The sequence below is a fragment of the Pygocentrus nattereri genome, chromosome 11 (assembly GCF_015220715.1).
Source record: "Pygocentrus nattereri isolate fPygNat1 chromosome 11, fPygNat1.pri, whole genome shotgun sequence".
NCBI classification, from domain to species: Eukaryota; Metazoa; Chordata; class Actinopteri; order Characiformes; family Serrasalmidae; genus Pygocentrus; species Pygocentrus nattereri.
This window is the reverse complement of record NC_051221.1, coordinates 38,941,426-38,969,410: the sequence shown is the minus strand read 5'-3', so window position 1 is coordinate 38,969,410 and position 27,985 is coordinate 38,941,426. Positions and strand designations below refer to the sequence as shown.

The 27,985-nt window shown below is 40.6% G+C and overlaps 1 protein-coding gene across 2 annotated transcripts in view; it reads right to left on the bottom strand.

The window, feature by feature from the left end:
- Positions 1-27,985, bottom strand: part of LOC108432537 (gamma-secretase activating protein) — a 32,353-nt gene extending 4,368 nt beyond the window's left edge. The window contains exons 1-28 of one of the 2 annotated variants that reach the window (XM_017706425.2): positions 27,607-27,985; positions 26,087-26,157; positions 25,743-25,799; positions 25,417-25,486; positions 24,025-24,075; positions 23,433-23,521; positions 23,115-23,184; positions 22,880-22,929; positions 22,100-22,204; positions 17,402-17,458; positions 17,266-17,312; positions 17,069-17,148; positions 16,944-16,946; positions 15,804-15,881; positions 15,637-15,723; positions 15,227-15,319; positions 13,019-13,239; positions 12,674-12,743; positions 11,917-11,996; positions 10,197-10,277; positions 9,592-9,726; positions 7,611-7,669; positions 7,152-7,183; positions 6,665-6,726; positions 3,102-3,197; positions 1,010-1,080; positions 816-910; positions 452-571 (exon numbers count right to left, since the gene is read on the bottom strand). In XM_017706425.2, the coding sequence (XP_017561914.1) occupies positions 452-571; positions 816-910; positions 1,010-1,080; positions 3,102-3,197; positions 6,665-6,726; positions 7,152-7,183; positions 7,611-7,669; positions 9,592-9,726; positions 10,197-10,277; positions 11,917-11,996; positions 12,674-12,743; positions 13,019-13,239; positions 15,227-15,319; positions 15,637-15,723; positions 15,804-15,881; positions 16,944-16,946; positions 17,069-17,148; positions 17,266-17,312; positions 17,402-17,458; positions 22,100-22,204; positions 22,880-22,929; positions 23,115-23,184; positions 23,433-23,521; positions 24,025-24,075; positions 25,417-25,486; positions 25,743-25,799; positions 26,087-26,157; positions 27,607-27,694 (2,218 nt within the window). In that variant the 5' untranslated portion in view covers positions 27,695-27,985. The remainder of the gene's footprint in view (positions 1-451; positions 572-815; positions 911-1,009; positions 1,081-3,101; positions 3,198-6,664; positions 6,727-7,151; positions 7,184-7,610; positions 7,670-9,591; positions 9,727-10,196; positions 10,278-11,916; positions 11,997-12,673; positions 12,744-13,018; positions 13,240-15,226; positions 15,320-15,636; positions 15,724-15,803; positions 15,882-16,943; positions 16,947-17,068; positions 17,149-17,265; positions 17,313-17,401; positions 17,459-22,099; positions 22,205-22,879; positions 22,930-23,114; positions 23,185-23,432; positions 23,522-24,024; positions 24,076-25,416; positions 25,487-25,742; positions 25,800-26,086; positions 26,158-27,606) is intronic. The other variant, XM_017706427.2, reaches the window with a different exon arrangement.

Here is a 27,985-nt window from a genome sequence, read left to right as displayed (position 1 = left end):
TGTGAGTTGAATGAGTGACACACACACACAGGGGAGGGACGAGGCGAGAGCCAAGCAGTCGGAGAAGAAAGTGAGTCAGAGGGAAGTTATTTCACACAGTGTGCTCTAAAAAGAGAAGACTGACAATAAATATAGTTGAAATATCACTGAATTGTACTTTATTTGATTTGACATTCTGTTGCTGACTGTGTAAGATGTTGATATAACTACTAAGCTACTTCAGTAAACAGTATATGGCACTAAATCATAATGCAAGTTAGACATTATGATATTCTCGACTTTTGACCTTGAGGAAATTTTCTTTAACTGGACTTTACTGAATTTTAATTAAATACCCCTGACTTAGTATCCGAAGCTGTATGAGCTCAACATTGTATGGCAGCCCAGTTACTTACTATTTTAAATTTAAACACCTTTTTGTTTTGTTTTTTATAGAGTAGTATGGGAATACCTGTCATAAGGCGTGAGACGAAGGGCTCAGTGAGTTTTAGAAAGCCATGATCCACATACTGCAGGAATGTGTGGCGAGGTAGACAGCGCACACCCAGCACAGTCAGAAGTGTAGAATAACCTGCAAGCGTCCAAATGATAAGAAGTCATTCAGTAAAACCAAAGTAGATAAAATAATCTTCCTTCAGACAGACAGACAGACAGATAACACACAGGATTCACATGAGAAATTCACAAAAAAATCTTAAACAATTTGCAGTCATTTAAAACATTTCCTACAATTCCTACAAACAGCAGAGATTGTAGAGCTGTTGATAAGTAAACAGAGAAAGATCTAGAGGGGATTAGGCTGGACCTCCTCTCACCTGGAGGGAGCGGCAGACAGAGTCCTTCAGTGGCTTCCAGAATCCGACACATCACATGAAACATCGCCCAGTCCTCCGAGCTGCCCTGCTGTTTACTAGAGCACATGCAACACAAAGGTGACAGTTCATGCACCACAACTGGAATCAATTTAAGCATTCGTGCATTAGCACTTTCACACGAGGACAACACTCACAGGCAGAGCACAGTGGGGCCCAACTTCAGCTTCAACCACACAGACTCCAGCATGTGTCTGACCAGCTCCAGCTGTACACAAAGCACAGATACCATCAGGGAAACGTCCAGTGAATCTTGACTCACATTACAGTGTTGTGCATTGGTCATAGAAATAGATAATCCACTTGCATAAGGAAGGGGAACATAAGAAACAGAAATACGTGAAAAAAACTGGAGAAAATGGGACCCCTAGCAGGACATGGTAGACCACTGTCTGAAAACTGTCACCATCAGATGAACAGTATAGTGTAAAAAAGAGTCATCTCAACTTAAAATTATAAGGTAACTGTTTACACTGCTCTTCCTAAGTTAATCTCTTAAAATCTCAGGCTTATTGAATACTAAGGCTTACTAAATTATTCAGTAACTACAGGGACTTCAGTGCAAACTGGCTGATCTATTCTTAGGTTATAGAAGTGTGTGATAAAACTTTGGGCCTGCTGGCGGACCCTGGCCATTCAAGGGGTCTATTGTAGTTATCATCCAGTACTGGACTTTATTAAGTTAAATCAGGAGTGCTGCACTTTGTGCCTGGTGGTGTGTCCTGACCATTTAGAGGAGTTACCTCAACTTGAGAAAAGACATTACAGTTCACCCAACACAAACTTCTAGTTTAGACAAAAGTTATCCGACCTCTCATTTATAGTTTCTCAGTTAACAATGTAGAATTTGTTTTCTACTCAGGTCCCGTGGTAGCTACAACTCTTTCCATCACAGTGCCACCAGGTGATTTTTACAGTTAAACATCAAGGGAAGAGTAAGTTCAGGTGCTTGCGAGTGGTGCAAACGGAACTAAGCAACTTTTACACTGTACTGAGAAAATCAAGCTCCACTGCTGCTTCAGATCTGAAAAAAATCCACAGGAGTTTCTGTCCATCCTCCCACTGTGAGAAAGACAACCCAATACCATAAGTCTGAAAGGATGTGTAGTTGTCAAGAAGCTCTTACTGACAAAAAGAAAACAGACAAAAGTGAAGAAAATCTGCAAATCAAACAATAAAGCTGCTGAACAATGGACTGTCCACCCCAGAGTCCTCAACATCACTGAATATGTTTGGATTACTTGGATTGTGAGAAACAGAAAATGCAACCAACTTTTAAGACTGAACTTTGGAGGTGTGAAAAAATATCACTGCAGCTGGCGTTAAAAAATCTAAAAAAAAAAAAAATAAATAAAAGGTACACTCTTAAATATTAAATAATAAAATATGTTTTCTGCTTTTTTCCTACATAAGAGAAGTAAACTGTTATTATTGTGATACTTTTCATTTCTACAGGGTTACACATGTGAGATGTTTTAGTATGAGACATTAAAACATCTTCCTCCTAGTGCATATACATTCCTAATTTTACATTATCTTACACATTATACTAGAGAACAAACAGAGCAGAAATCCTGGCTGTTCTGTCCTTCAAAGGACGTTATTGAACATCTCACATGGTGAACACCTAAGAGGGATAAAATGATTCACATTCATTTCCTGTTTTCACTGAGGTCCATAAACCTTACACAAATTCAGCAAATTCAGTTTTGGTGTGTCCCAATAAAATACGCATGCAGCCACGTACGCATGGACCACGAAGAACTCATATCCGCATGTTCTGTCTGCTCCGCAAAAACAGGAATTGTCCCCAGCAAACGTACATCCTCTTCACTCTTCACGCTGCAGTGCGGACCTCTCGGGTGTTAGCCGGAAAAGTGTCAGTGACTGTCGCATATGAAGCAGGAAATGATGGATGTCTATTAATATGCTTCCCTGATGTACGCTATCTATGAACTCAAACAGGGAGGAGCAGGAAGCTGGCATTTCAGCATATTCAGCCACTGTCAGTTACGGTTTTCAGTGTTTCGTAAGGTAGCTGTGAACTGATGACATAAAACTAGAAGAGGCCATTGGTTGAATGATAAATCAAATCAAATCAAATTTATTTGTATAGCGCATTTTACAATGGATGTTGTCACAAAGCAGCTTTACAGAATTTCGGAAAAGACAAAGTTTTAACAGGACTGTAAGGGAAAACAGGGGCAACAGAGGAAGGAAAACACTCACCAGCTTGGCGACATAATTCAGCACCAGCATGTCAATCTTCTTCTTCCCCAGCCGTGGCAGGTGTCTGTTCAAATGCTCCCGGAGCTTGTCCACCATCTGACCCAAAGAAAGGACAATCACTACCTTGTTAATAAACGGTCAAATGACTAATGGTATAACCGGACTTCCAAATGTCTGTATATTCATAGCTGCAACATGGAGATAAAAGATATACAACTCGCAAAGTATTGTTCATGACAAGTGAAAGAATTGCACTTTATCAGCCACCCACTACACCAGGGGCGTCAAATTAAAAAATCTCAATCTCCACCACTTTCCTGTTTCCACTTTTCCTGTCTATCCAACTCTCCGGTGTTTTGTTTCATAGCAGTAATTAATGAAGTATTCTTTCATTGTGGTCACACTATCTCTGCAAATGCAGATATTGGAAGTACAACCCCAATTCCAATGAAGTTGGGACGTTGCGTAAAACGAGATATTTAATGTTCAAATGGATAAACTTTATTGTTTTTTGCAAATATTCACTCATTTTGAATTTGATGCCTGCAACATGTTCCAAAGAAGTTGGGACAGGGGCGTGTTTACCACTGTGTTACATCACCTTTCCTTTTAACAACACTCAATAAGCGTTTGGGAACTGAGGACACTGATTGTTGAAGCTTTGTAGGTGGAATTCTTTCCCATTCTTGCTTGATGTACAACAGTTGCTCAGCAGTCCGGGGTCTCCGTTGTTGTATTTTGCACTTCATAATGCGCCAAAGTATCTGAGCTCCCAACCATCTTGAAATCCCCAGTGTTGATTGTCCACTTCTCACTTTTAGTGAACTAGGTGCTTTTTTTAAGCCAGCTAAGTGTTTATATTGGTAGGACTGCTTCTCAGCATGTGACAATGCCTGAAAAATTGCCCTTAGCAAAATTGGGCTATAGTCAGTAACTGCATAACTATGAAGTTGTCCTTTATTGCTATTGTTGTCATTTTATTGTCATGAGCACACTGAGATAAATTACACACCACTGAGTTGGTATTGCAATAAATGAGCCCCTCCAATGAAAAACCATATAACCATAACCATTCCACCCTTTTTTTGGATCATCAGTTATTCTGTTTTCTATTTTTCTGTACAACCTTTTTCATTAAAAATCAGACTGTGCTTTACTTACGTTTTAGTGACCCCTTCGTTGTAAGTACAGGGCATCAAACAATGCTATACCATGCTTAAATGATTTTTACAAAAAATGTTTTTCACTGCAAGGGCACTAGCATTGAAATCCTGAATCCTGATAACAGAACTGACTATTAACTTCTTGTAGATCCACCTTCCTGCCAAGCTCCAAGCCACAACTAACATCACTCCTTGCAATTTGCCTACAGAGCCAACTGGTCAGTAAACAACAAAGCAAAAATGGGTCTGAAAATGATGAGCATCTTGACACCTTGGGAACAACTTATGATCTTGTCTACAAACTTTAGATCTTTAGAATTATCATTCCAGAACTGCTAGACAAGAAACTCATTCAGCTCGAGCTCAAAAGTGTGTCTGCCACTGAATACCCCCACCTGCAGCTCTAGTGCATGTCAGGGATGTGTGCTCTTCTCCGTGTACACCAACAAACATCAGAAAATCCATCTGTCAAGCTACTCGATTGGGACTACACCACTTGCACTCCTCCTGCAGTCACAATAACCTGGATCTGAACACCCAAAATGTTGTTCTAAAAGGCTCACTTGTTGAAACAGTCGAGACTGAGATTGTTGGCACTGTCCTGCTGGGGGAAGAAATCAACAAAGTTCTTCCTTTGAAAGCTGGGGATATTCAAGATCCCACAGGCAATATCATCCACCATCAGTAAGTCCATCCTGACCTCTTTGATAACTGTCTAGGCTGGTGCTGCATCTGCTCAGGCCAGAACATTTCATGAATCTGACGTACGCATTTCATGAATCTGACGTATATATATATATATATATATATATATATATATATATATATGTTTCTTTGTCTTTGGTTTATCAGTATGAGTTTATCCACCCAGGTCACTGATAATGGGCCAAAAATATGCTCCACTATCCATAACCCAAAATCAGACATGAATCTATTACTTCATGGCTCGTCAGAAAGATGTGAGCAAATGAGAGATTATGCTACAGTACAGCACCGACATGCTGCTAGAAGAGGAGGAACGCCAGCTCTATTGATGAATTTCATCCTAAAATGTGTTTCCAGCAGCTGTGAACCTAAGCAGGGTTTGCATGGAAGTAGACTGAGACATGCGGTTTTAGCTGGACTGGTTCAGCTGTTTACTGTAGACTTGAATAAGAGTGCAGTGTTCACACGTCAAAACGGAGTGAACTAAAGAAAAAAGTCTTTGGTTCAGGTGTCAAAGTACCCTGAAACACCTCTCCATTCCTGGCTAGCTCTCTGCATTGCGCACCTACAGCTGCGTTGTCTTAAACTGATAACATTTAATTAGCCCACAAACAAAAACTGCAATGTTTTCATTTGTACCTCCTCATTAATAATTTTGTTGGTTATAATTACATTTTAAATTTTTTATCCATTTTTAATTGTTACATTAATCTTTTTTCCATTTTTGTTTTTATGACTTACAGTTACGTTACCAGCCCACTACAGACTACTGCTGCCAACAGAGCACAGGCCCACAGACCATTAGAGGGTGCTTCACAGCCCACTGGTGGTCTGTGGCCCACAGGCTGAGAAACCCTGGTGTAGGGTGTTTGCCCAGACCAGGGATTGAACCCCAGTGTGAAGACCAGTGAACGTGTTACCCACTAGATGGATGCAGGAGTGTCTAACTAAATTTCTTCTTGATACTGAATTTGTTGAATTCCATCAGCAGCACTCCTGATTTAACTTAATAGTCCAGTACTGGATGATAACTGCAATAAACCCCTTAATAAACTCCCTTATAAAGTTTCATTACACACTTCTATAACCTAAGTTTGTACTGAAGTCCCTGTAGTTACTGAATAATTTAGTAAACCTTAGTATTCAGTAAGCCTGAGATTTTAAGGGGTTAATAGTATGGGCTAGTATGTGGAGATGTTTGGAAAGGGTTAATCAAATACCTTGACATACACAAAATCAATACTTATTTTATTAAAACTGATTTTTTAAATCTAACTTTCTCCGGCGTCTAAAACTATTGCACAATACCATATATATTTTGCACACTCGCACCTGTTTACTGTCATATTCATTTGCATCTATATTTTGTATATCCCACATATTTAGTTTACATTCTGTACATAATAGTTGTGACACCACCCGTAAGTGTCTTTTTACTTCTTTATATTATATGTTTACTGTTTAGTGTTTACATGTTTATATTGTCTATACATGCACCGATTCCAGCAAGACAAATTCTTCATGTATCTTCATGCATTTGTACTTGGCCAAAAAAGTGATACTGATCCTGAACTAACAACCATCATATCACAGTTTTGACACTGATTAGCTGGATCAGGTGTAGATAAGAGTGGGAACTGAAGGTCAGTAGTGGAAGGTTTTGTGGCAGATGTAGCAGAATAAGCTGTGACTCACCAGGCCCACCAGCAACCTCTGTTGTTGGTCTTCCTCCTGGAACAGAGGCACCACTCTCTTATCTGCAGAAACACAAAGAGCCAGACGTCAATGGCAGTCTCCCTACACAGCTGTTTTTTTTTGTTATGCGTATACATTTAGGTATGTGTTTATTTCTAGAATATCTAGGAATGCTCAGCTATGTGCCATGGAGGAGATCATGAGGTAAAAGGCAGTGATTACATGGAAAGAATGAGGAGAGGTTATTGGGAAAGTTCTTGCTGTTATGTAACCCTGCTGCACTCTCTGAGTGCCTTTTTCCGCTTTTTTACCCTCTTCATTGCTTCCTTGATTAATTACTCAGGGAACATGAAAAGCACTATCCTGGGAAACAGAATATGTGACCCTGAAACTCTAGTCAAGGCAAAACAAAGAACATTTGCTGTAATTAAGGGGGGGGGGAAAATGCCATTGCTACTACAAATGTTACAGGAAATGTTTTACTTACCCAAACGCCATGTGTCTACCATCGACAAAACTCTGTGAAACACAAAACAAGCAAACAAGAGCACTTTTAGGAACCCGAGCTCTAGCTTTCTATTTCAAACATCTATTTCAAAACATACTATGTGTTTTAAAATCTAAATCCACCTGGAGAAAATGAGAGATTACAGAACAGAGAAGGAATGCTGCTGTTACTCCTTTGTAGATGAGGAGAGGATGAATGTCATTATAATGAATATTAACGACTTGTTGCGCATTTACAAAGTGAAATGTTTCCTCTTAGTTTAGGGTTCTGGAAGTCAGTTGCGTGGCAACATGATAATCTCTGTTGTGAACATTCACTTTCGTGAGGCATGGTTTCCCTTTCACACACACACACACACACACACACACACACACACACACACACACACACACACACACACACACACACTGCATTCTCCACATGCTGCTCTCCACCTACTTTTTGGTGTTCTCCTCAAGGTATCGAAGGTGGTTAAAGGATTTCTTTTTCTCCGAGTTCTGCAACGACACAACGATGTTTCATTAAACAAATGAATTTAGGGGAAAGTCTTTAGTTACCTATTCACCTCATTTCAAATTTAATGTGAAATGTTTTTTAAAATCTGGAAATCACATGCAGTAAAGACACGACTTATTAGTTTGTTACTGTGAGTTTCAACCAAAATAATTACTTTAGTCTAAGATACGCGTTTCCATGTAGAAGGACTGTCCTTAAAATCTGGCAAATCCACAACAAAGTCCTTACAGTATATATAAGGTCTGTCCATTCAAGGCTTGGCAGTGCACAGTTATTCCCAGTCATGCAAGACCATCTCTTCTCTTTGAATGGGAGAGACCAATAAACCCCAAACTAAAATTCACATTAACATCTCATAAACAAAACAGATTTCAAGTCAAAGGTAAAATCAGCATAAATACTTTGTACTGTTTGGGAAAAAATGCACAAAAACTGTTTTTCAGCTGATTCTTGCTACTGTGCATGCACAGTGCATCTCTACAACAAGGAGCAGCTCTACAAGCAAGCTGATTGGCTCACTTTATTAAAGGGCAGGACCTTCCACATGAAGCAGACACCAAGCATTATGCTTTAGTTTTACCATTCATTTTCCAACAAGTGACCTGTCTCCTCCTCCTTTATGATATTTCTGGCCCCAGTGAAAAATTTAAAAAGGGGATCTTGTTAAGAAGTATTTTTTAGCATTTTGTGAGACAAACAAAGAATTGTTAACAATAATATTATAATAATATCCACAAAACACAGTGATTAATGAATCATCTACATGACAATGTTGCTCTTACTACTCATTTTAAAATCTAACCCCTCTAACTAGGGGCTCAAGTCAGAGGTGACATGACCAGTAGGAGTCTGGACAGTCTTAGTTTTTAAATAAATACTTAAACTCAACATAGGGTTTTAGAACATGACATACCTGAACCATCACACACAAAGCATTATTTCTCTATTTCTTCTTAAATATTTGCAATTAATTAGCAGTGAACCATTTAACGTAGATTTAAAAGGTATGATGAACAGACATGATAATTCTACTAGAGAAAAGGTTAATTATGGAAATTATCAACACAAATGTGTTGTTTTCCTTCTAATATGTGCAATATTTTTTCACAATGTATTAATTTTTGTGAATTGAACACTGCAGGCCCTATGACAAACAGAGTCTCTGTAACGGTGGGGAGCAAGGAAGCAGACGCATCCAGGGTCATAGTCGCAACGGTTCAGGGTCAAACATTCAACAATTCATACAGTTCAGACCAAAAAAAAAAGATCAGCCAAGACAAAGGGCAAACACAGGGCTTAAATACAACACAAGAGCCAACAAGAGAACACAAGACACAAGAGAACACAAGACACAAGTGGAAACAATCAGGGGTGGAGTCACAAAACAAGGGGGCTGGACTACAAAACCAAAACAAGGAACACATGGACAGGACTGGCAGGGGCCAATTGTGACAGTCACAGCACGGGTGGAATGAAAAGCAATTTTATTCTGCTTTTTAGGCAGAAGTGACTGCCATAAAAACACCTCACATGCGTTCTTTTTCAGTCAGGCCTGTGCCATATGCTGTACTGTAAGCCAAACACTACATAGTGTATAGTTTGCATTCCACCCTCTAAAATTTTGATGCACAACAGTTTTTCTCATGTTCTTTCCACTTTGCCCTTTAGCATCCAGACCCATCGGCTACATCGGTTCACAAAAACATCTACAGCTTTGTGAAAAATAATCAAACATATAAATAACAATAACAATAAAAAACCCACTGAGAATACAACCTTAGCCTTGGCCAAATCAGCTCTGCCGATAAGTTGACGGTCAATTGTTTGTGCAGTGGATAAAATTAAAGTGACATAATAGACTGAATCAGATCATAGTCACATGCTTTGTGTGTTTTCCCCTCACCAGGGCAGCCTGCAGCTTGGTCCAGTCACTCTTGATCTGGGTGGTTCGGTATCGAGGGTTGGGAACAGCCTCAAAATACTTCATCCTCTCTATAATCCACTGCAACTCCTCCCAGTAGCCCTGCAGACTCCTGCCCTTTTACACACAATACGAAAACAACAGTGTGAAAGTGCTAGACATGGGTGTTGGCAGTCTATTTGCTGCTGATTTCAACTGAGCCAATCAATGACACTGACAATGGGGTGACTATTTGCAAATGACAGCCTTGAAAAGTCTCTAATTCTTAGGTTTTCTTACCCTTTGTGTTATATTTTCTTCCTTTTGTAGCACCTTTAGTTCATTAGTCATGAATTCCCCTATAGCATCATTGTTTTGGCTCTCTACTGCCATCTAGTATTCTCTCTGGGTACTGCACTTTAATATTTCAACACAACATAATACTGTTTAACATGCTCTGATCAGATGTAAGTGAAGTATTAATGTGAAATCTCTCACTGATTTGTGCTGCAAGAATATTTAATGTCTATGTGCTTCTTATTAGACCTCTTAAGCCCTCTGTCCCCTACACATCCACCAGCCTTTTGAAACACAGTAAAGCGAACTACCTTTCCTTTGATTACTGGCTGTGCCAGCAGCTCAGGGGTGCACTTTACACCTGGGATAGCAGTGAGGGCGACTGGAAGCTCCTGGAACACCAAAATAGGTCATTTTAGAAAGTGTAGTGGTCAGTTTTTGTGTCAGCTATACAATTAAAGAGATCCACACATATTCTGATCTAAACCTCTACTCAACATGTGCTCACTATCCCAGCTAAGGACTGATTTAACACCACAGAATGCTGAATTGCTGATTGTTATTTAGAAGTCATTCAGGCAACCTACTTTCAGTTCTCCTCTCTTTTCAAGCTCTAAAAAATCTCTTCTACTTCCAAAACACCTTTTTGATTTTTGTATCAGAAAAGTAATTTTGACAGTTGTTGCTGTTGTTCTGATAAGAACATATTCATGAGAAATGCAGCCTCAACAGTAATGTGCAGCTGATGAAGATTGATTCTTGATCTTTTACACTAACGATAGCGATGTATACTGCACTCACTATAAAAAGCAGAACAGAGCAGGAGATGATCTCAGTTGTTTTTGAGGTTTGAACCAGTGGGAAAGGTTTCTTTTGTTTATCTAAACTAAAGTTTTGCTTTGCACCACTTCATTTATAGTGTTTATTGAGGTTAAATAAAACCAGTTGAACTGATTATTCCCAATGTAAAAAAAACAACTACAGAGTTTCATTACTTCACAGTCATCTAGACCAAAAGATTGCTGCGATGTGGTTGTATCCTGCCATTCACATGTAAATAAGCTGTAATGTCTCTTGTAATTTACATAACTGTAAAGTAATGAAACTCACTAGTTGGGAATTTACTGTATTTTTACGCCAATTTCTTTACATTGTGAATAATTAGTTGTGCGAATTCACGTGTTAAATAGCAGTTCAACTCAATAAACACTATAAATGAAGTGATGCAAAGCAAAACTTTAGTTTAGTTAAACAAAAGCAACATTTCCCACTGGTTCAAACCTCAAAACCAACTGAGATCATCTCCTGCTCTGTTCTGCTTTTTATAGTGAGCGCAGTATTGTTCGTTTAAAAGATCAAGAATCAATCATCAGTTACACATTACTATTGAAGCTGCTTTTCTCACGAATATTAAACAAATATTTAAAAAAGTACTTTTAATTTTATGTTAAAAACACACCATCAATGAGTGTTATTCACTGTGGTTTCTGCTGATTATGCACAGTGATATGTTTTAAAATGCAATTTTAAGTTTGCTCATAATTTCTACAATGATGACCAAAAACTGGACAGTACCAATAAACTAGAGAACTACATTTCTAGTGGTTGCTAGGGTGTTGCTGGGCAGTTGCTAAGTGGTTGCTATAGTGTTCTAATCGGTTGCTTTGGGGTTTCTAGGTTGTTGCTATGATACTCCAAGTGGTTGCTAGGTTGTTGCCAGGTGGAATCACATATGGTTAATAGGGTGTTGCTACTGAACTCGTACCATTGTGATATAAATTGGATGCCCTAACCGTTGCCCCTAATTATTCCTATGGGGAAAACCATTGCCATTGTCATTTAACGATGATTGTACAAAAAAACTGTACATCTGATCAAAAAGCTGTATACAAGCGCATCACTCCTGATCAGACCAAACATCCCACTGCAGTGTAAACTGTCTGATGGCCAATGGTATTTATTTTCTCTGCAGTGTATATACAGGTGGCATAATACATTAACATTCTCCTCTGAAAATCCTAAGTTAATTACCTTCTTCTCAAACACAGAGGAGTACGGCATTACTTTATCCAGACTGAGAGACTGCTGATAGCAGATTCTGTACAGAGAAGCTGAAATGAAAGACAGCTGTTTAGTGTATATCATTTACTGCTATGTCTATAGATTACATTAGTAACAGAGGAATGAATGGATTATTTTGTCAGTTTTCACATTAGACGAAACTATAAAAAGTGACTGGACTGAACAACAGCAAACAATGCATTAGTATTCAAAAATACTTTATTGGAAAAGGTTAACAAGGCTTAAAAAACCAAAAAGATGAACTAGTGAACATTAGCCATCACACAGATTCCCAACTTGTCAAATAATTGACAAAATAAATTTTGTTCTGTTTTTTTTTCAACAGCGTATTTGAGATTTATTAAGTAACCATGACAGCCCTCGTATTCATACACTGCTTTAGTACACACAGTGATAAAGTTTAAAGCCCCCTTGACAAATTCCATGCTTTGTTGATTTTCTCAAGGAAAGTAAGTTAACACGTTCTGTACAGATAATAAACCTACATATGGCATTTTTCCTCACATTTTTGTTTAACAATATTCATTAAAAAATGTTTTTTTTAAACGAGCCATAACCTTTACATAGGCCTCATTTTATGTTTTACATGTTTATAATATCACTTAGAAAATTAAAAAAGCATGTCATTTACCAGGGATGGCCAAGCCTTTGCATAGAACCACATAAACCCCACACATGCTCCCTCACTGCCCCAGCTCTTACTCACCCAGAATAAATTCCTGAATTTGATCAAAAGCATTGAAGCTCATCACATTCTCGCTGATCCAGTTGATGATCTGCACAGAGAGCACAGTGCGAGTCAGAAAGCTCATCACATTCTCTTTCCCTCACTTTCCCATCACGCATAAGCACATCTGCCAGCCATTCCTTAATACCTGGAATTAAGTTTGTCTTAAACAAAGCTCCCACTTGTGGAGCTGTGCATTCCACACAAGAAAACACAGTGGCTCACTCCAACCCTTCATACAGAATTCACAAACAGCAGCTTTTATTCCCTTAAGCTTTTACTTCTCTCTCGAACTCCATCTCTCCCCAAACAGCCGCACCGTACCTTCTGTTCTAGGTCCTGGTCGGGTCCCAGGTGGACCAGCATGCAGTGCAGCGCGGCCAGACGCTGCGCTTCAGGCCTGCTGGAACTTAGGAGCTGCAGCAGAAAGTCGTGGCTGAGGTCAGTGGTGTATATTCTGCCGTTCTGTATGTCCAGCAGCCTGCGGCTGGGCACGTTCACTACGACGCTGTCGGCCCCCAAAGCATCCACACAGGCATCAGTGCCTGCAAGACAAAAGGCACCGTGCTGGGGATGTTATAACATGTGCACACACTCAAAAACAAATACTCAACCTCACAGCATGTACTCTCGCTCACACCGCACTGAACCAAGAATTCAGTGGAAGGTGCATATTTTTGTTTGTAGAAGTAGAAAAGGACATACTTTATTGTGATTTAATCTGTAACATGGAGCGAGGTAGCGGACGCATGTGCAGAGGTAAGCGACTTTTATTGAGGGCAAATCCAGAATCAGGGTCATAACGGTCCAGGGTCAAAGAGCCAATACGTACAGAACGGGGTACAGACATGACGAGCAACACAAACAACCAAAGAGTTCTAACAAAGACCAACACATCAAACAAAGACCGATACACTCAAACAGGGCAAGGACAAAGACCAGCAAAGACAAAGTGCAAACACAGGGCTTAAGTAACAAAGGGAAAACGAGGGACAGGTGAAAACAATCAGGGGCGGAGTCACGAAACAAGGGGCAGGACTAGTGATACCAAAACAAACGCACATGGACAGGACAGGGAGGGGCCAATCGTGACATAAACTTGAAAACTTATTGGTAAGGGTTCAAGGGTTCAATTGTGTTTTGCAGGAAGAAAAAAAAACACCCTTTGTCAAACATTAACAAATAGAAAAAAATGTGAGAAAAAAGCGCAGACTGGTCAAATATGGATGGACATTTCAGTCAGATCTGATATTCAACATTTTAAGGCATTATTAAAATACAGTTGACTCAAGAGTATCTGAAGTGCAGGTTAACTGCTGCCAAACATGTAAACGGTGTTGAAAAGTTGGATTCCATTAAATCTATATAAGCAGAAGTTAAACGAGCTTGACGATTATCACTGGTTTTCTGCAGTGCTTCCGATGTGCTACAGCTGTGCATGATGTTTTCCATCCAGTATGCTGTAGCCTTTAGATGGTAGAGGTGAGTAGATACCGAAATAATACTTCAGATCCTGACGTTTCTTTTTGAGCATCAGAAATTTGTGGAATTGTCCTTTAAACTGATGGTGAATTTTATAGAAAATTATAGTAGCAAATAAGCATGTTGGATAGGAAGTATGTTTTCTTTTGCATTCTCACTTTCGTTCTCAAACATACAGGCACAGACAGCCTCAGGAGATAAAGTGAGTGCTTTATGATGTGAAATCATTTCCCTAAACAGATATAAACAGTTCATGTGGCAATTTATTTAATACTATTCCAAAGGCTTTCAAATGTAATTTGAAATGTCCACATTTTACTAGCTTTCACTGCAGAAATCTAAAGGAATTACCCTTTAAGCATGCACATGGACACTTTTTATCATGATAGCAGCCTTGGAATTGCTTGCCATCTGATCGAAAAGATGGAAAATGTGATATCACCTTTCTCTATTAGAGGTCTGCAGTAGTCCTTTCAAGTGTGCCAAAACTTAACATGCTACAGTGCCCTCTCATGGAGTTCAAGCATCTCATGGTTCTTAAGTTAAGAGTCTGCTTAACTTTTTTAATCGCACAAACGGGGAAATTCCACCTCCGCATTTAACCCATCCGTGAAGGGAAACACCACATACACACTAGTGCATACACACACACTAGGGGGCAGTGAGCACACTTGCCCAGAGCGGTAGGCATCCCTATTCACGGCCCGGGGAGCAGTTGGGGGTTAGGTGTCTTGCTCAAGGACACCTCAGTCACGGACTGTCGGCACTGGGGATTGAACCGGCGACCTTCTGGTTACAGGACCAGTGCCCTAACCTCCAGCCCACGATATGAGAATGTATGGTATATAACATACGAGAGAAGCCGATATGCTTATGAAAATCTTGATTTACTATTCCATTTTTTACACTTTCGTGACTATTTTGACTGGCCACACAGAATGGAAATCGAATGTAGATACACTGCAGTCATGGTTAGCCAATCATTTTCCCATTTCCCACAGTATAACCTGTAAATCAGCAGTAATCTGAGAAGCTTATTTTTTTTCTCACCTGACAGAAACAGACTGTGGCAGAGCAGGTCCTGCTGCCTGCAGTTGATCAGATGGAGGAAGTGGCCAGCAAGATACACCACTATGTAATAACCTGTCAGAGATGATATGTTAATTCAAAGGAGTTCATTCAAAGGAGCTTATTCCAGCAATGTTTATCAGTATATAAAAATGTAGGAATATTTCAGCCACCTGAACTCTGCTTATAATTCAGTTACTGTTAAGATCTACTACTGAGTAACTACAATTGTATAAGCCAGTTAAGACGGCACGGAGCTGAAGTGCGGGCCCACACTTAAAGGTTTAAATATAATATGCACTACTAAATCAGATGTGACTACAAAGTTCAGGGAAGCTCAAGCAGTGTAACAGTACATCATAATAAGCATCCAGTGCTGATGCTGCACTTACCCAAGTGGATGAAGAGTGGCCGGAGGTTTGCTGTGCTGGCTGATATGGCAGTTTGCTCGAGAGCCACAGTGTACGTCTTACTAAAGCCTAAACAGCAGAGTAAAAAGACGTATTAATAAATCTCCGCAACTGAGTTGATTTAAAGACAGTGTAGCATTTTACTGTACCTTTGTGCACAAATGCAATGGTGTATGTGCTATCTTTATGTCTATACAGAGGATGACTGTAGCATACACACATGGTCCCTGTGAAGACAAATAAAGCGTTATATCAAGAATGTTTTTTTTTTTTTAATAAGGCTTGAACGTCAAATTAAACTGGATATTTTTGCTTTGTAATCAAGGCAGGATTAAAGATAAAGTAAAGATGAACAAGTACAGAATATTGAATGATTTCTGGATATTCTCACACGGTCAAAAAAAAGAGTACTGAACAGATACGTTTTTGACCCTCAAGTTACAAATAATATATATATATATATATATATATATATATACACACTCAAAGGTATAACATGGTCCTTAAAGTCCAGCTATGTACCTTGAATGAATTTTAGAGGTCCACTATATTCACTTTCTCAGGGGAATCTTTATGCTTTCTTATCTTTACTTTTTTAACATAAAAAATAAAAGACAAGCTCTTTATTTTAGACAGGGTCTATGAAGCCAATGCAACTACGAATACATAACTGTAATGACGTATGGCACAATTATGTTCTATAACTAAAGGTACCAACGACGTAGACCTTGAGGGTCACAGTTACAGTTTAGCACTTTTTTATGAGAGTGTAGGAGTATGTCCTTCATCACTTTGTAAAAAACCTTTTTGGAGAAGGCCAATCCAGTTCAAGTATACAGCAAAGGTGACAATGTTGTCTTAATAATTTCAGAAGGGCATTACAGAGTATACTTATAATTCAGAAACAAATGCACAAACATTTATAAAAGAGTCAGACAATCATTGTAGTTGTATTCCACAGCTATGGCTTAACAGCAATTAAGCCTGCATGATATACAACATTGTTGTTTTGCATGATTTCATTGATGGAATATTTTTTAAAGGCTTACCGGACTTTATTTAGCTTCCTTGAGTAAAAAGACAATCAAGAAAAAATAACTTCTATTTCCAAGCAAAAAAGAAAATCAATTTTCATCAATTTGGAGGAACTGCCATGCATGATTTATAATATTCCCTGATTCATTAAGCTAGTTTCCCCAAACTCTTATCAGATTTCAAATATCCAATGAAGTGTTCATTCACATGCACTATGTGGACTTTAATCGACAAGATGAGTGTTGACGACTTACTCTCTGTCCCGAGTCAAGTGAGCAAAGAACATAAAACAGCAATAAACACTGACTTAGTAAAGCATTACATAACCTTCCAGAAACCAAATGCCTCAAAATGAACAGCATTTCATCACATTGCTCACCTGTTCTGTCTGTAAACACCACTAGCTTCAGTTCCTCATTTGGCTGCTCTTGGTAGTGATCATGTCCAAAGTTAACAAACCTGTCCAAACCAACATTAAAGATACACAGTAAGATCCCTCTTTTCACGTTTTTTTTTTTTTGTGTGAAAATATGTGTACATATTTAACCCCAAGAATAAAACTGAATAATCTGTTACCTCACAGAGGTGAAAGGATTACTGGGCAGCTCCAGAGGCAGCTCAAACTGTCAGACATAAAGGCAACAGACTGCATTTTTAAATGTCATTAAACATAACGAAACATTAGAGATTAGTTGACGGCAAAAATGTTTACCAAGGTCTCAAAGTTGCGATCAGGGAAAAACTGCACACACTTCAGTGTATGTTTCTTCTAAAAGAAGAAAGAAGAGTGGACAGTCATGACATGTCATAAAAGCAGACATTTAGAAATGTTATCGAGAAATAACGACTACTATTATTCCCCAGCTACTGTGAATCGAATATGCAAGTTATGTAGTAACTGTAACTGTAAAGAGATGAATTGAAGTGGGGTCAACATAGATGTTAAACCATGCAGTCTAGGGCAGAACCTTCATACGAGAAAGAAAGTTTTTGACCTCCGCCTCCATTAACTATCCCTTTATAGCAAAACGGCATACATTCATAAGAAAAGGGGCTCTTCCCTGCTTATTTAGTAATGGAAACGTTTACATATATAGAACCATGACAATTCAGTGAACCATTTGAACGTTTACATGGTTACACGGTTATGTTTCGTATTTCCTGATCGCCATGGGTGGTGCGTACTAAGTGGATTTTTCCCTTCAGACTGTGTACACCAGCATGGGGATGTACACCAGATGAGTCACCATGTGACCCCTACACGTGATGTCACTGAGGCTATATCATTCCATGACTCACTGCAAGCTTCCCCGTCTCTCGTCTCGCCACCCGTGCAGCTGGGCGACACCTACTCATAGTGTCATAACTTTGACAATCTTTTGTCCTCTATAGGTTGTTGCTTTCCCGTGTCCAGCCATCATCTATATCTTGTCCTTCTAGTAATTAACAAGCAAGCGCGGCTGCATTTGGTCTGGCCAGGTCTTCTGCGGTGCATTGTGGTGCAAAATGGCATCTCATGAGGTGTTCCATGGTTTGGAGTTCACCACATGAGTCAGATGTTATTATGTTCCATTTCTTCAGGGGATGCCATGCAGCGTCCCTCACTGACTCGCAGGCAGTTCAGAGCTTTCCAGACAGTCCAGGGTTGGTCACGGCCGGAGGCGAGGCGTTCATTTGGGGTGATCCCTCTGTCCATCCATTGGGCTGTCCGACTGCCTAGGCCGTTCCAATGTTTGAGCCATTCACTGGCCCTGGCGTTGGCTGGGCTGGACTCCAGTCTGTCTGTGGTGTCCAAAAAACTGATCCTGATCTATGTCGTTTATGGGCAACACAGTGTGCATTGCTTTGTCCGCTCAGCTTGGGTGGTAACTGCTCTCTAGATGTAAAGGGGAGTGATGCCTGAGAGAGCATAGAGACAGGGTATTGGACTTGTTTTAAGGCACCCAGCCAGTAACTTGCAGGTCTCACTGAAGATAGGGTCGATTCTGTATGCGTGGCAGGATCTGCTCCATACTGGACAGACGTACTCAGCGGCAAAGAAACACAGGGCTAATGCTGTTGTTTGCCGTGTGCCTTGGGCGGATCCCCCACTTAGAGCTTGTTAATTGCCGTAGCAGGTTGTTTCTGGTGGAGACCTAGGTTCCTGTCTTTCTAATGTGTCCTCTATAGCTCAGGGTACAGTCTAAGGTTACTCCCAGGTATACTGGATACTGGTTATTTTCTAACCTCGTGCCGTCCCAGGTTATGTTAAGCTCCTGCTTTGCTTCCCTGTTTTTGAGGTGGAAGCTGCTGATTTGGGTCTTCCCAAGATTTGAGTTTTGTAGATAGCATGTTGACATATCTGAGAGGCCTTTTTCCAGGGTAGACTGAGTTTCTGGGAAGCCATGCTGCTGTGTTGCCAGGGCTAGGTCAGCCACATGGATGAACCTGCTGCATCCTTCAGGCTGCTGTCAAGGCGACAAAAGCGAAGGCGGTTATCATCTTCTTTTGATATTCGTCTTCAATGTACTGGGTTAAGTTCAGCAATTGTCCTGTGCATGACTTTCCAGGTCTAAAGCCAGCCTGGCCATCGATTAGCTGGGCATCTATCTGTGAAGATAGACGTCTCTCGAACAGCTTGTAGGTGATGCATGGTAAGGAGATGGGCCAGTAGCTTTGTGGGAGGTTGGGGTCTTTCTCTGGTTTTAGCAGGGCGATGGTGATAGCTTTCCTCCAGTGAGCTGGAATATACTGAGTCTGACGGCACAAGTTAAACGTATTCAAAAGCCATAGTTTGGCGATTGGGCCTAGGTGACTTATCATCTCAGTCATTATGTCGGAAGGACCCGCTGCTTTGTCCAGCTTTATGGTGCCAAGTCCTGCTTCAAACTTCCATAGTGAAAGGCTTGGCTAGTATAGACATGTTCTGTTGGTTTCCTGGGATGATTGTAAAGCGATGGTGTCCTGCGCCTGCTTATTCATTTCCCCTTGGCTACCAGTTGGCTCCCTACCTGGTTCGGTGTGATGTGCTGTATGGTTGGTGGTGTGATCTTATCTCCACTTAGTTTGTGGATGGTGGCCCAGGCTTTTTTGCTGTTCTGAGACATATTTTGTGCTTGCCATGTCAACAGTAACTGCAGCCCTGATTCAAAATGCACTGAAGATCACCATGGGCCCCAAAAATCAGGAAGGTCTTCATGTGATTGACCCCCACAGCTGCACTAACCCAGCTTCTCTGACCCTCCTCAGCTTCTCTTGTTCCACTGAGGACGCAAACTCACAGCAGAATTGAACTAGCTCCGCGAAAGTACTCATTGATCTGATGTTCTACCAGGAAGTCAGTTCCCTACTGGCCAGAGAGCTTTTACTTGATTTAATTCATTGTTTCAAAGAAAGAAGGAGGCTTTCAGCCAACTCTGGACCTCTGGTGGTTGAATATGTTTCTAAAGGTTTTACCCTTTCACACTGTTCACAAAGCAGAATGGAGAAACACGCATTTTCCTTGTTTAAGATCTAGTTTAAATGTCTGCCTTTTAGACTGTTGTTAACTCCAAGAACATTTTCAAAGTGAAAACAGACACCCCTCATAGAGCTAGGGCTAAAAATCCTTCCACACTTTGATGACTGGCTGGTGTGTGCCCTCTTCAAAGAAAAAGTGCTCAGATACTAAGAGGCTGCTGAACCAAGCACTGGGCCTGCCTGTGAATTTGGAAAAATGCAAATTGCCTCCTTCACTGGCAACACGGTTTATAGTGCTGAACTCCCAAACAATGGTGGCCTCACTGCCCATGGACTGACCTCGATTCTGCTACTCATTAAACACCTGAGGCTAAGAAGAAGAGAGCAGTAGTTAACACTGCTGCAGCTTCATGGATTCTTCACAGCTGCAGCACAGGTCGTCGCACTGAGCATATATGAGGCAGCTCTATGAGATAGCTCTATATGAGACAATTCCAGATGTGGCTGATACCTATCCAGTTGGACACTCTGTCTGACAGCTCTCAGGTTATGGCATTTCCTATGGTTCCTTATGTCTGGGACAACAATGGTTCAGTAGCTTACACAAAGAGGTAGTGTCAATAGATCTACCAAAGGATCCACTGCGGTCCAATATGGCAGCAGAGGTGGACTCAGGGTCATCAGTGAACACTAGCTGGGAAAACGTCAACGTCCTCAAGCTGCAAGTAGTAAAACTCACCTGTTTTCTATCAAACCTCCAGGGCAGATATACACTTGTTCATTCAGACAATCAAGCTTTTATCCACTGTGTGAAACATAATGGTGGCACCAGATCTTAGCCACTGTTGAGCCTGGCACAGGATCTATGGTCATGGGCACACCCTGAGTTCCTGATAAGTATGATATTGCTCAAATTAAGACAAGCACAATCAGCTGTGGGTCAAGACAGTCTATTAGAACAGGAAGCCCTGACCTACAACTGGCCAAAGGAACCGCTTTATGAATTTTCCCAGTCTTTCGTTCTAGTTCTCTAAGAAAGAGAGCAGAGAAAACAATATTGAATTCTTGTGGCCAAGAAACCTGTGGTTTCCTGAGCTTCTGCTCTTATATCGGGACTTTCCGTGGAATATCCCTGTATGGAAGGTCCTTCTTTCCAAGCTGCTGAAATTTTACAGTCCTGAGTTTCATTAACCAGCCCATCAGCCTGGTGCCATACATTGACTAGTGAGACCTCAGAAGACAGCTCTTATTTCCTGTCAGAAAGCTGAAGTGCTAGGTCTCTGCTACAGACTGGTTGTTTTATACTTTTCGGAAGCTAAACTAGCAGTGAGCTGGCTTACGCAACTGCCAAATAGCCATTGCCTGCACCTGCTACTGGCCACTCCATCTGTGGAGTTTGCCTGTCCTGGGCTGCCCTGAAAGGGGTTTCTATCATTGACATGTGTACAGCAGCCACAAGGTCTATGGCCTGCACTTTTTCTCAATTCTATAACATCAGCGTTGCAGCGTTACCTAACTTCGGCTATCCTGTCCCCTGCCACGGGCTGCGTATGAAGTTGCAAACGCAGGGAAATGTCCACTCAGCAAGTACTGCCCCTGGTGGTCATTCTTTACTCACATAACCACAGTTACATTTGCAGCTGGCATTCTATGTGCTGGAGAAACTGTTGTATAAGGTTCTTTAACCATATGGGGTGGCTGGTTGCCACTGATTGGATATACTTGACTATACCCAGCCACTGCCCCAAATGGCACTTTTTTACTGCTGATGCTTTGCTGCTCCCAAGCTGGGTACAGTTAGGCAGCAAAATGACAAGATTTTTCTTGTAGGATCAATAAAGTACATCACATAAATAACATTTTAGAAAAAGGTTCTACAATGGCCAAAATAACGTGTTTCAAAATGAAGAGCTATTGAATTCCCTAAAAGCAACTGAAACTATGGCTGAAAGAAGAGAAGGGTGGTCCTAACCCGACAGGTGAGGTAGAACAGTCTTTGGGGTCCTGAATCCCACTGAGCCCAGCAGAACTCCTCTGCGACCCTGTCTCTCACCAGACGCTCTGAATTCTGCATGACCTGACACACCAGCAATGAGAAACACTGTCAGCTGCCCCATACTCATTACACTGTGAAAAACAATACCTCTCTCAACAAGCTTTTGTCAGCTTTTGAAAACTTCTAAGCAGATCAGTAGGTAGTACATTTGTTCATATATATAATACAGATATCATACTTTTAGTACATTTATATTTCAACATGTGGCAGACACTCTTATACGAGACTTACACAAAGTGCTTGGCTGGAAAATGTATCCTTATGCTGGTGTAGCTGTGTTAAACTGGGTTCCCTCCGGGCTACAGCTCTGTAGAGGTTACCGTTTTCTTCCTTCTAACTGAATTGAACAAAGCTGTTACTAACTACCTTGTTGAATAAGAAGTGCTTAATAAGGCAGTACGCTAAATTCTGCAGACCTGTGGCCTGGAAGGAACCCACTTTGACACCCCTGTGCTCGTGCAGATAGGCTTACATCTAAAGAAACCATCAAACTAAGGCACTGTGAGAAACAGAAGCCAGTACAGACGCATTAATACACAGATCTTGAGATTTTGTGGCTTTAAATATTTTCATATATTTTTGTCAAGTGCCACATTCGTGTTAATTAAGGTGCCTACTGAAATGCTTTAGTACATTATTTGATGTTTACATTGAAGCACACATGAACAGCAATCTGCATGCATTGTAAAGACTCACAACTCTGTAGCCTTCTTGCTTCACCAGTGGTATGTGGTACTGATCCACATCTGGACAAATAAAGAATGAGAATCACTACATGTTGAGGAACAATGGTTTAAATCCTGCAGCTATACTGGGCATAATATATTACAGTCCAGGGTAAGAAACCACAATCACTGCTTGCCAAATACACCCCTACTGGGGACAAGCTGAAGCACATAGGGATGTATTATGAAGCCACTTTAACACTCACAGCCGTCCTCTGCCGCCAGCAACAAATGGCTCTCGAGAGCAGTGTTCCGTAAAAAGTCAGGATAGAGAAACTATAGAGAAAGATACGTGAACATCTCTAACATTATCTCCTTATTAAACTGGAGTAACATTGTAATACATACAATTTCATTAGTATTTGAAATCTTTATATAAACAGTAAACACTAACAGCCACATGTGGAGTCTTTCTCTCTGTGTTATAAAACTGCATTATAAAACCATCAGGTACGATTCGATTTGATCAAATGTATTATTGAACGTTCATTACGATGTTTGTCATTAAAATCTTTGCTGACTACCTGAACTTTGACCCTGCAGTCCACAGCTTTTAGGACTTTAGTGTTGTTAATTGGGTGTATTTCTATGAGGAGAGTCAGGCATTTTGAAGCTAAGAGAAAGAGAGTGAAAAAGAGAGTTATCAGTGTTTAAAAGTTAAATGTACTAAACATAAACCATAGGTTTAAAAGTCTATAATCTGCTCATTCACATACATTTCTTATCATAACCTGTTAGCTGTAATAACAAACAAAACTGATGCTTAACATGATGTAGTATATTTGCAAATCAGATACAGGTTTTCAAACCAACATCTCAATGTTATTTAATGTTTCAGGTAAAAATTGGAAAACTTTTTAAAAACAACAATGCATCGTGCTATAGCATACAGCAAATTAGTAATGCAGCGCTGGCTGAAATGTCAATTCCTTACATTTTCACCTCCTAAATGTAGTTTAACTGTTAAACACTCAAGCGTACGTAACAATAAGTACATGACAGGCTTAATCATTAGCTGTAACATGTGAGAGGTTTGTGGAGGAAAAGCTAGAGTCTGAGTGTGTCTGCTCATGTGTGGATTGTTGCCATCGTGCAAGGTGGTTGGGGTTAAAGTACCTGGTTTATAGGATTCTTCTCTTCCCTGCGTGGACTGAGTCAGACTGACCGCTGAAATAGATACAGATAGCCTGTAATACACCTAATTACAGCACTTCAATATAGGAGTTACATACAGTTATACAGTTACATAACTTGCATGCAAGCCAAATAGCTAACTTTCACAAGCTCATGAAAGTGTCTGGTTCAGAGCTTTTGTATAGATCAAACTTCTATAGATTACACTGTGAAACCAACACTGTAGCACACATATAATACTGTGGTAAAGTCAGAGACAGCCATTCATTTACTCAGTGTCCAGTCAAGACTGGATTCGAGTTATCCATTTTTCAATGCCAGGACAAATGTAGATCATATATTCCACAGAAAACTACACAGAAGCCTCAATGACTAAATATAATATCAGTTAACTCTGTACTTATTGGGTCCACCTCTTTGCCTTTATTACAGGTTCTATTGTTTTTGGGAGACTAACAAATTTCCTTCTTTTTTTGTCTATTTCCTTTTCTCAGTAAGGGCTTCTTGACAGCCACACATCCTTTCAGACTCATAGTGTTGGGTTGTTCTTCTCACAGGAGCAGAATGGATAGAATGGATATAAACACTTGTGATTTTTTTGAGTGTAACGTGGAGCGATGAGTTGGACGCATATGCATAAGCGAGTTTTATTTCGGGCAAATCCAGGGTCGTAGTTGTAACAGTCCACGTTCATACAGCCAACACGGAAAGATCGCGGGACAGACATGACGAACAGAACACAGGATACAATCAAAGACTAGAAAGTCGAACATCAAACAAACAAAAGATCCAGCAAACAACGACCGACCAAACACAAGGGGCAAACACAGGGCTTAAACACAAAACAAGGATAACGAGGGACAGGCGGAAAACAGGTGGAGACAATCAGGGGTGGTGTCACGAAACAAGGGGGCAGGACTGAAAACCAAAACAAAGAAGCACATGGGCAGGACTGAAAGCACATGAGGAGACTGGGAGGGGCCAATCGTGACATTCAGATCTGAAGAAAGAGTGTGAGTTTCTCCTCTCCCTCACAGATAAAAGCTTTAAATTTTATTTATCTGATAGTAAAGGTTTTGGTGGTCTACCAGGTCATGCACAGTTGTTAGGAGTCCCCTATCCTCTATATGTTTTAATCACTTTTTAAACTTCAGTGGAAACTCCTGCTCAATTATGTTACATCTAATCTCTTCAGTAATACCTCCTGAAAGTAAACTTATTCTTAACAGCGATCTTAGTTGGAAATTAAATAAATTAAGGGCAGTCTTTGAATTTGGCACAATAATTTATAATGCATTTCAACACAGCAGGCAATTAGACACTACGTTTCTTAGCATAAACAGACCATTTACATGTCTGAAAGGGAGATCTTACCCAGCAGAGTTTCTTCTTTGTTCAGGGAGCAGCTGCTGATAGACACCTGCTTGTCAAAAGTGTAAAGTAGCTGCGAGGAGAGATGTTAAGAGGGGTGAGTGGTTTGCAAAATAACACTAAGAAACACTGTATGGGCATCCTTTATATTCCAGCTATTTTTAAGAAACATTTTCATTGTGCAGTTTATTATCATTACCTTGATTTAGTCACTGTCATTAACTATGATTAAAAATGCAATACGCACAGTCTAGTTTGAGAAAGTGTGGCAGACCTGTGTTCAGAGTCTCTGTGTGTGCCCACTGAAATAATGCCACAGTCAAACGTACCTTATTCTGTTTCGTATGAGGGTCATATTTCCCCACCCTGGTGGTCCCTGAGGCACCCTGTCCGAAGATATTAGAAAATCTTTAGAGCCGTTAACAGAAATGCTTTAATAGACACAATGCTTTAATACTTGGTACATTTATGCCTGTTTCCCAGACCAAATTAAGCCTAAATCTACCTGTTATGCTTTAGTTCAAGATTAGGGTTTGAAATGTGGAAACTGGTGTGACAAGCTGGAATAAGACACAGGTTTAGCCTTTTATGTCTGCCTAAGCTCACTGCACTGGTATGTATGGAACTTCATGCTTGACCTGTCAAAATAAAGCAATTCCTTGCAATAACTTACTCTCCAAGAATACACGATGCCTCCATCCTTCTCAACGTTGAGGATGCGAGTGTCAGCAACACCTGCACAGTCTTCATAGGAGAGAACAGACTATATGAGTGCAGACAAACCTTCATATGACCCCACACTTTGTGGGCTGTTACTGGAGCTGAATAGGAACTGACAGGTAATTGCATTTATTAGTCTTTTTAATAATATATTACACATCATTCCTGTCCACAAATACAAGCACCTCTAAAATAGTAACTTTACAAGAAAAGGCCAAATGTATTTTAGCAATTAAAGTAAGTTAAATAAAGAGATTTTGGAGCACTTCTATTGGTCCATTCATCACGCAATTTTCACGCCATGTAAAGGACGGCTAGAATACTCCAAAAATGCAGAAAAATAAAACAATTTTTAATACAGGACGACACGCTCAAGCTTATTTGTGAGGACAGGAACCTCCTTTTTACTCGATTCTGTTTCAGCACTTCAGATTGAATTCCTTTTTTTCCTGTTTGATCTCGTTCACTTCCGTTGGATGAACACCTGGAGTGTTTCGCTGTTGCTGAAACCTTTCACCTTTTGACTTTAGCACTTTATTTCACTAAATGATCCAAAAAGAGGAAAAAAGCACCCGACAAAATTCATTTCCTATACTGACTGCTGGATGTACTGAGAAGTTCTCATATTGCAGGTCTACACTCTTAAAAAGATGCTTCTTCAGTGGTTCGTTGTAAAGACGGTGGTTCTATACAGAACCGTGAACACTCAAAGAATCATTTGCATGCTTAAAGAGTTTTGTGGTTCTTCGGAAAGATGGAAGATATGCTGAATATGGCTCTGTACAGAACCTTTTTTAAAATGGTTCGATGTACCAGCAAAAAGGGTTCTGCTGTTGTTGTAATATCAAGCTTGCAATAATAGAAGAACCCTTTTTGGTGCTATATGGAACCATTTCCAGCTTTACTATTTACTGGGCAGTCGTGGGCTGGAGGTTAGGGATCCAGCCTCGTGACCGGAAGGTCGCCGGTTCGATCCCCAGAGCCGACAGCACATAACTTGAGCAAGACACCTAACCCCAAACTGCTCCCCGGGCGCTGTGGATAGGGCTGCCCACCGCTCCGGGCAAGTGTGCTCACTGCCCCCTAGTGTGTGTGTATTCACTAGTGTGTATGTGGTGTTTCACTTCACGGACGGGTTGAATGCGGAGGTGAAATTTGCCCGTTGTGGGGCTAATAAGGGTCATTTAATCTTAATACTATACATTTCTTTTACTAAAGAACCCTTGAAGGACCATCTTTTTAAGAGTGTAGAAACTCTGTAATCTAATAGGCCAGTTTTCCTATTTTACTGCTACTAAAACTGCATTTTATTAGCTACTTTTACTTCTACTTGAGTCAAAGTGAATTAACAGCACTTTTCTTTAGTCTGCCTGAACATCTGTGAGCACAATGCCAGAAGGTGAAAGCCCACCTCAGCGCTCTTCGGTCAGGGGTCTGGGGTGTCGTTAGAAACTAGTGGTAAAATGTACTTACCTTTACTTCTTCTAACAGTCTCTTCTTTAGCTATAATGCTCGAAATAATGTCTGTCTGAACGTCGAAGGTCTGGGTTAGTTTGAGCATGAGTGCGGCTCTGCTCTCCTCACGGACAGGGCGGAGTGACGCAGCCTCGGCTGGACTGAGGAAACCACCTCACCTTCACACCTCAGCGGGCACAAGGTGCGTCAGCGCTCAGCTCCACCACATGGGAAACAGCGTTAACGTGCTTGTTTCAGACGCCCCCCGAACCGTCCGCTGCGCTCATTATTCACGCTCTCACCTTTAGAGCCGTCCGGCTGGCGCACATGTGCCAACTTGCCTCAGTCACTTGTACGGAAAACTGAGAAGTCCTACAAAACAACAGCATCACGGAAC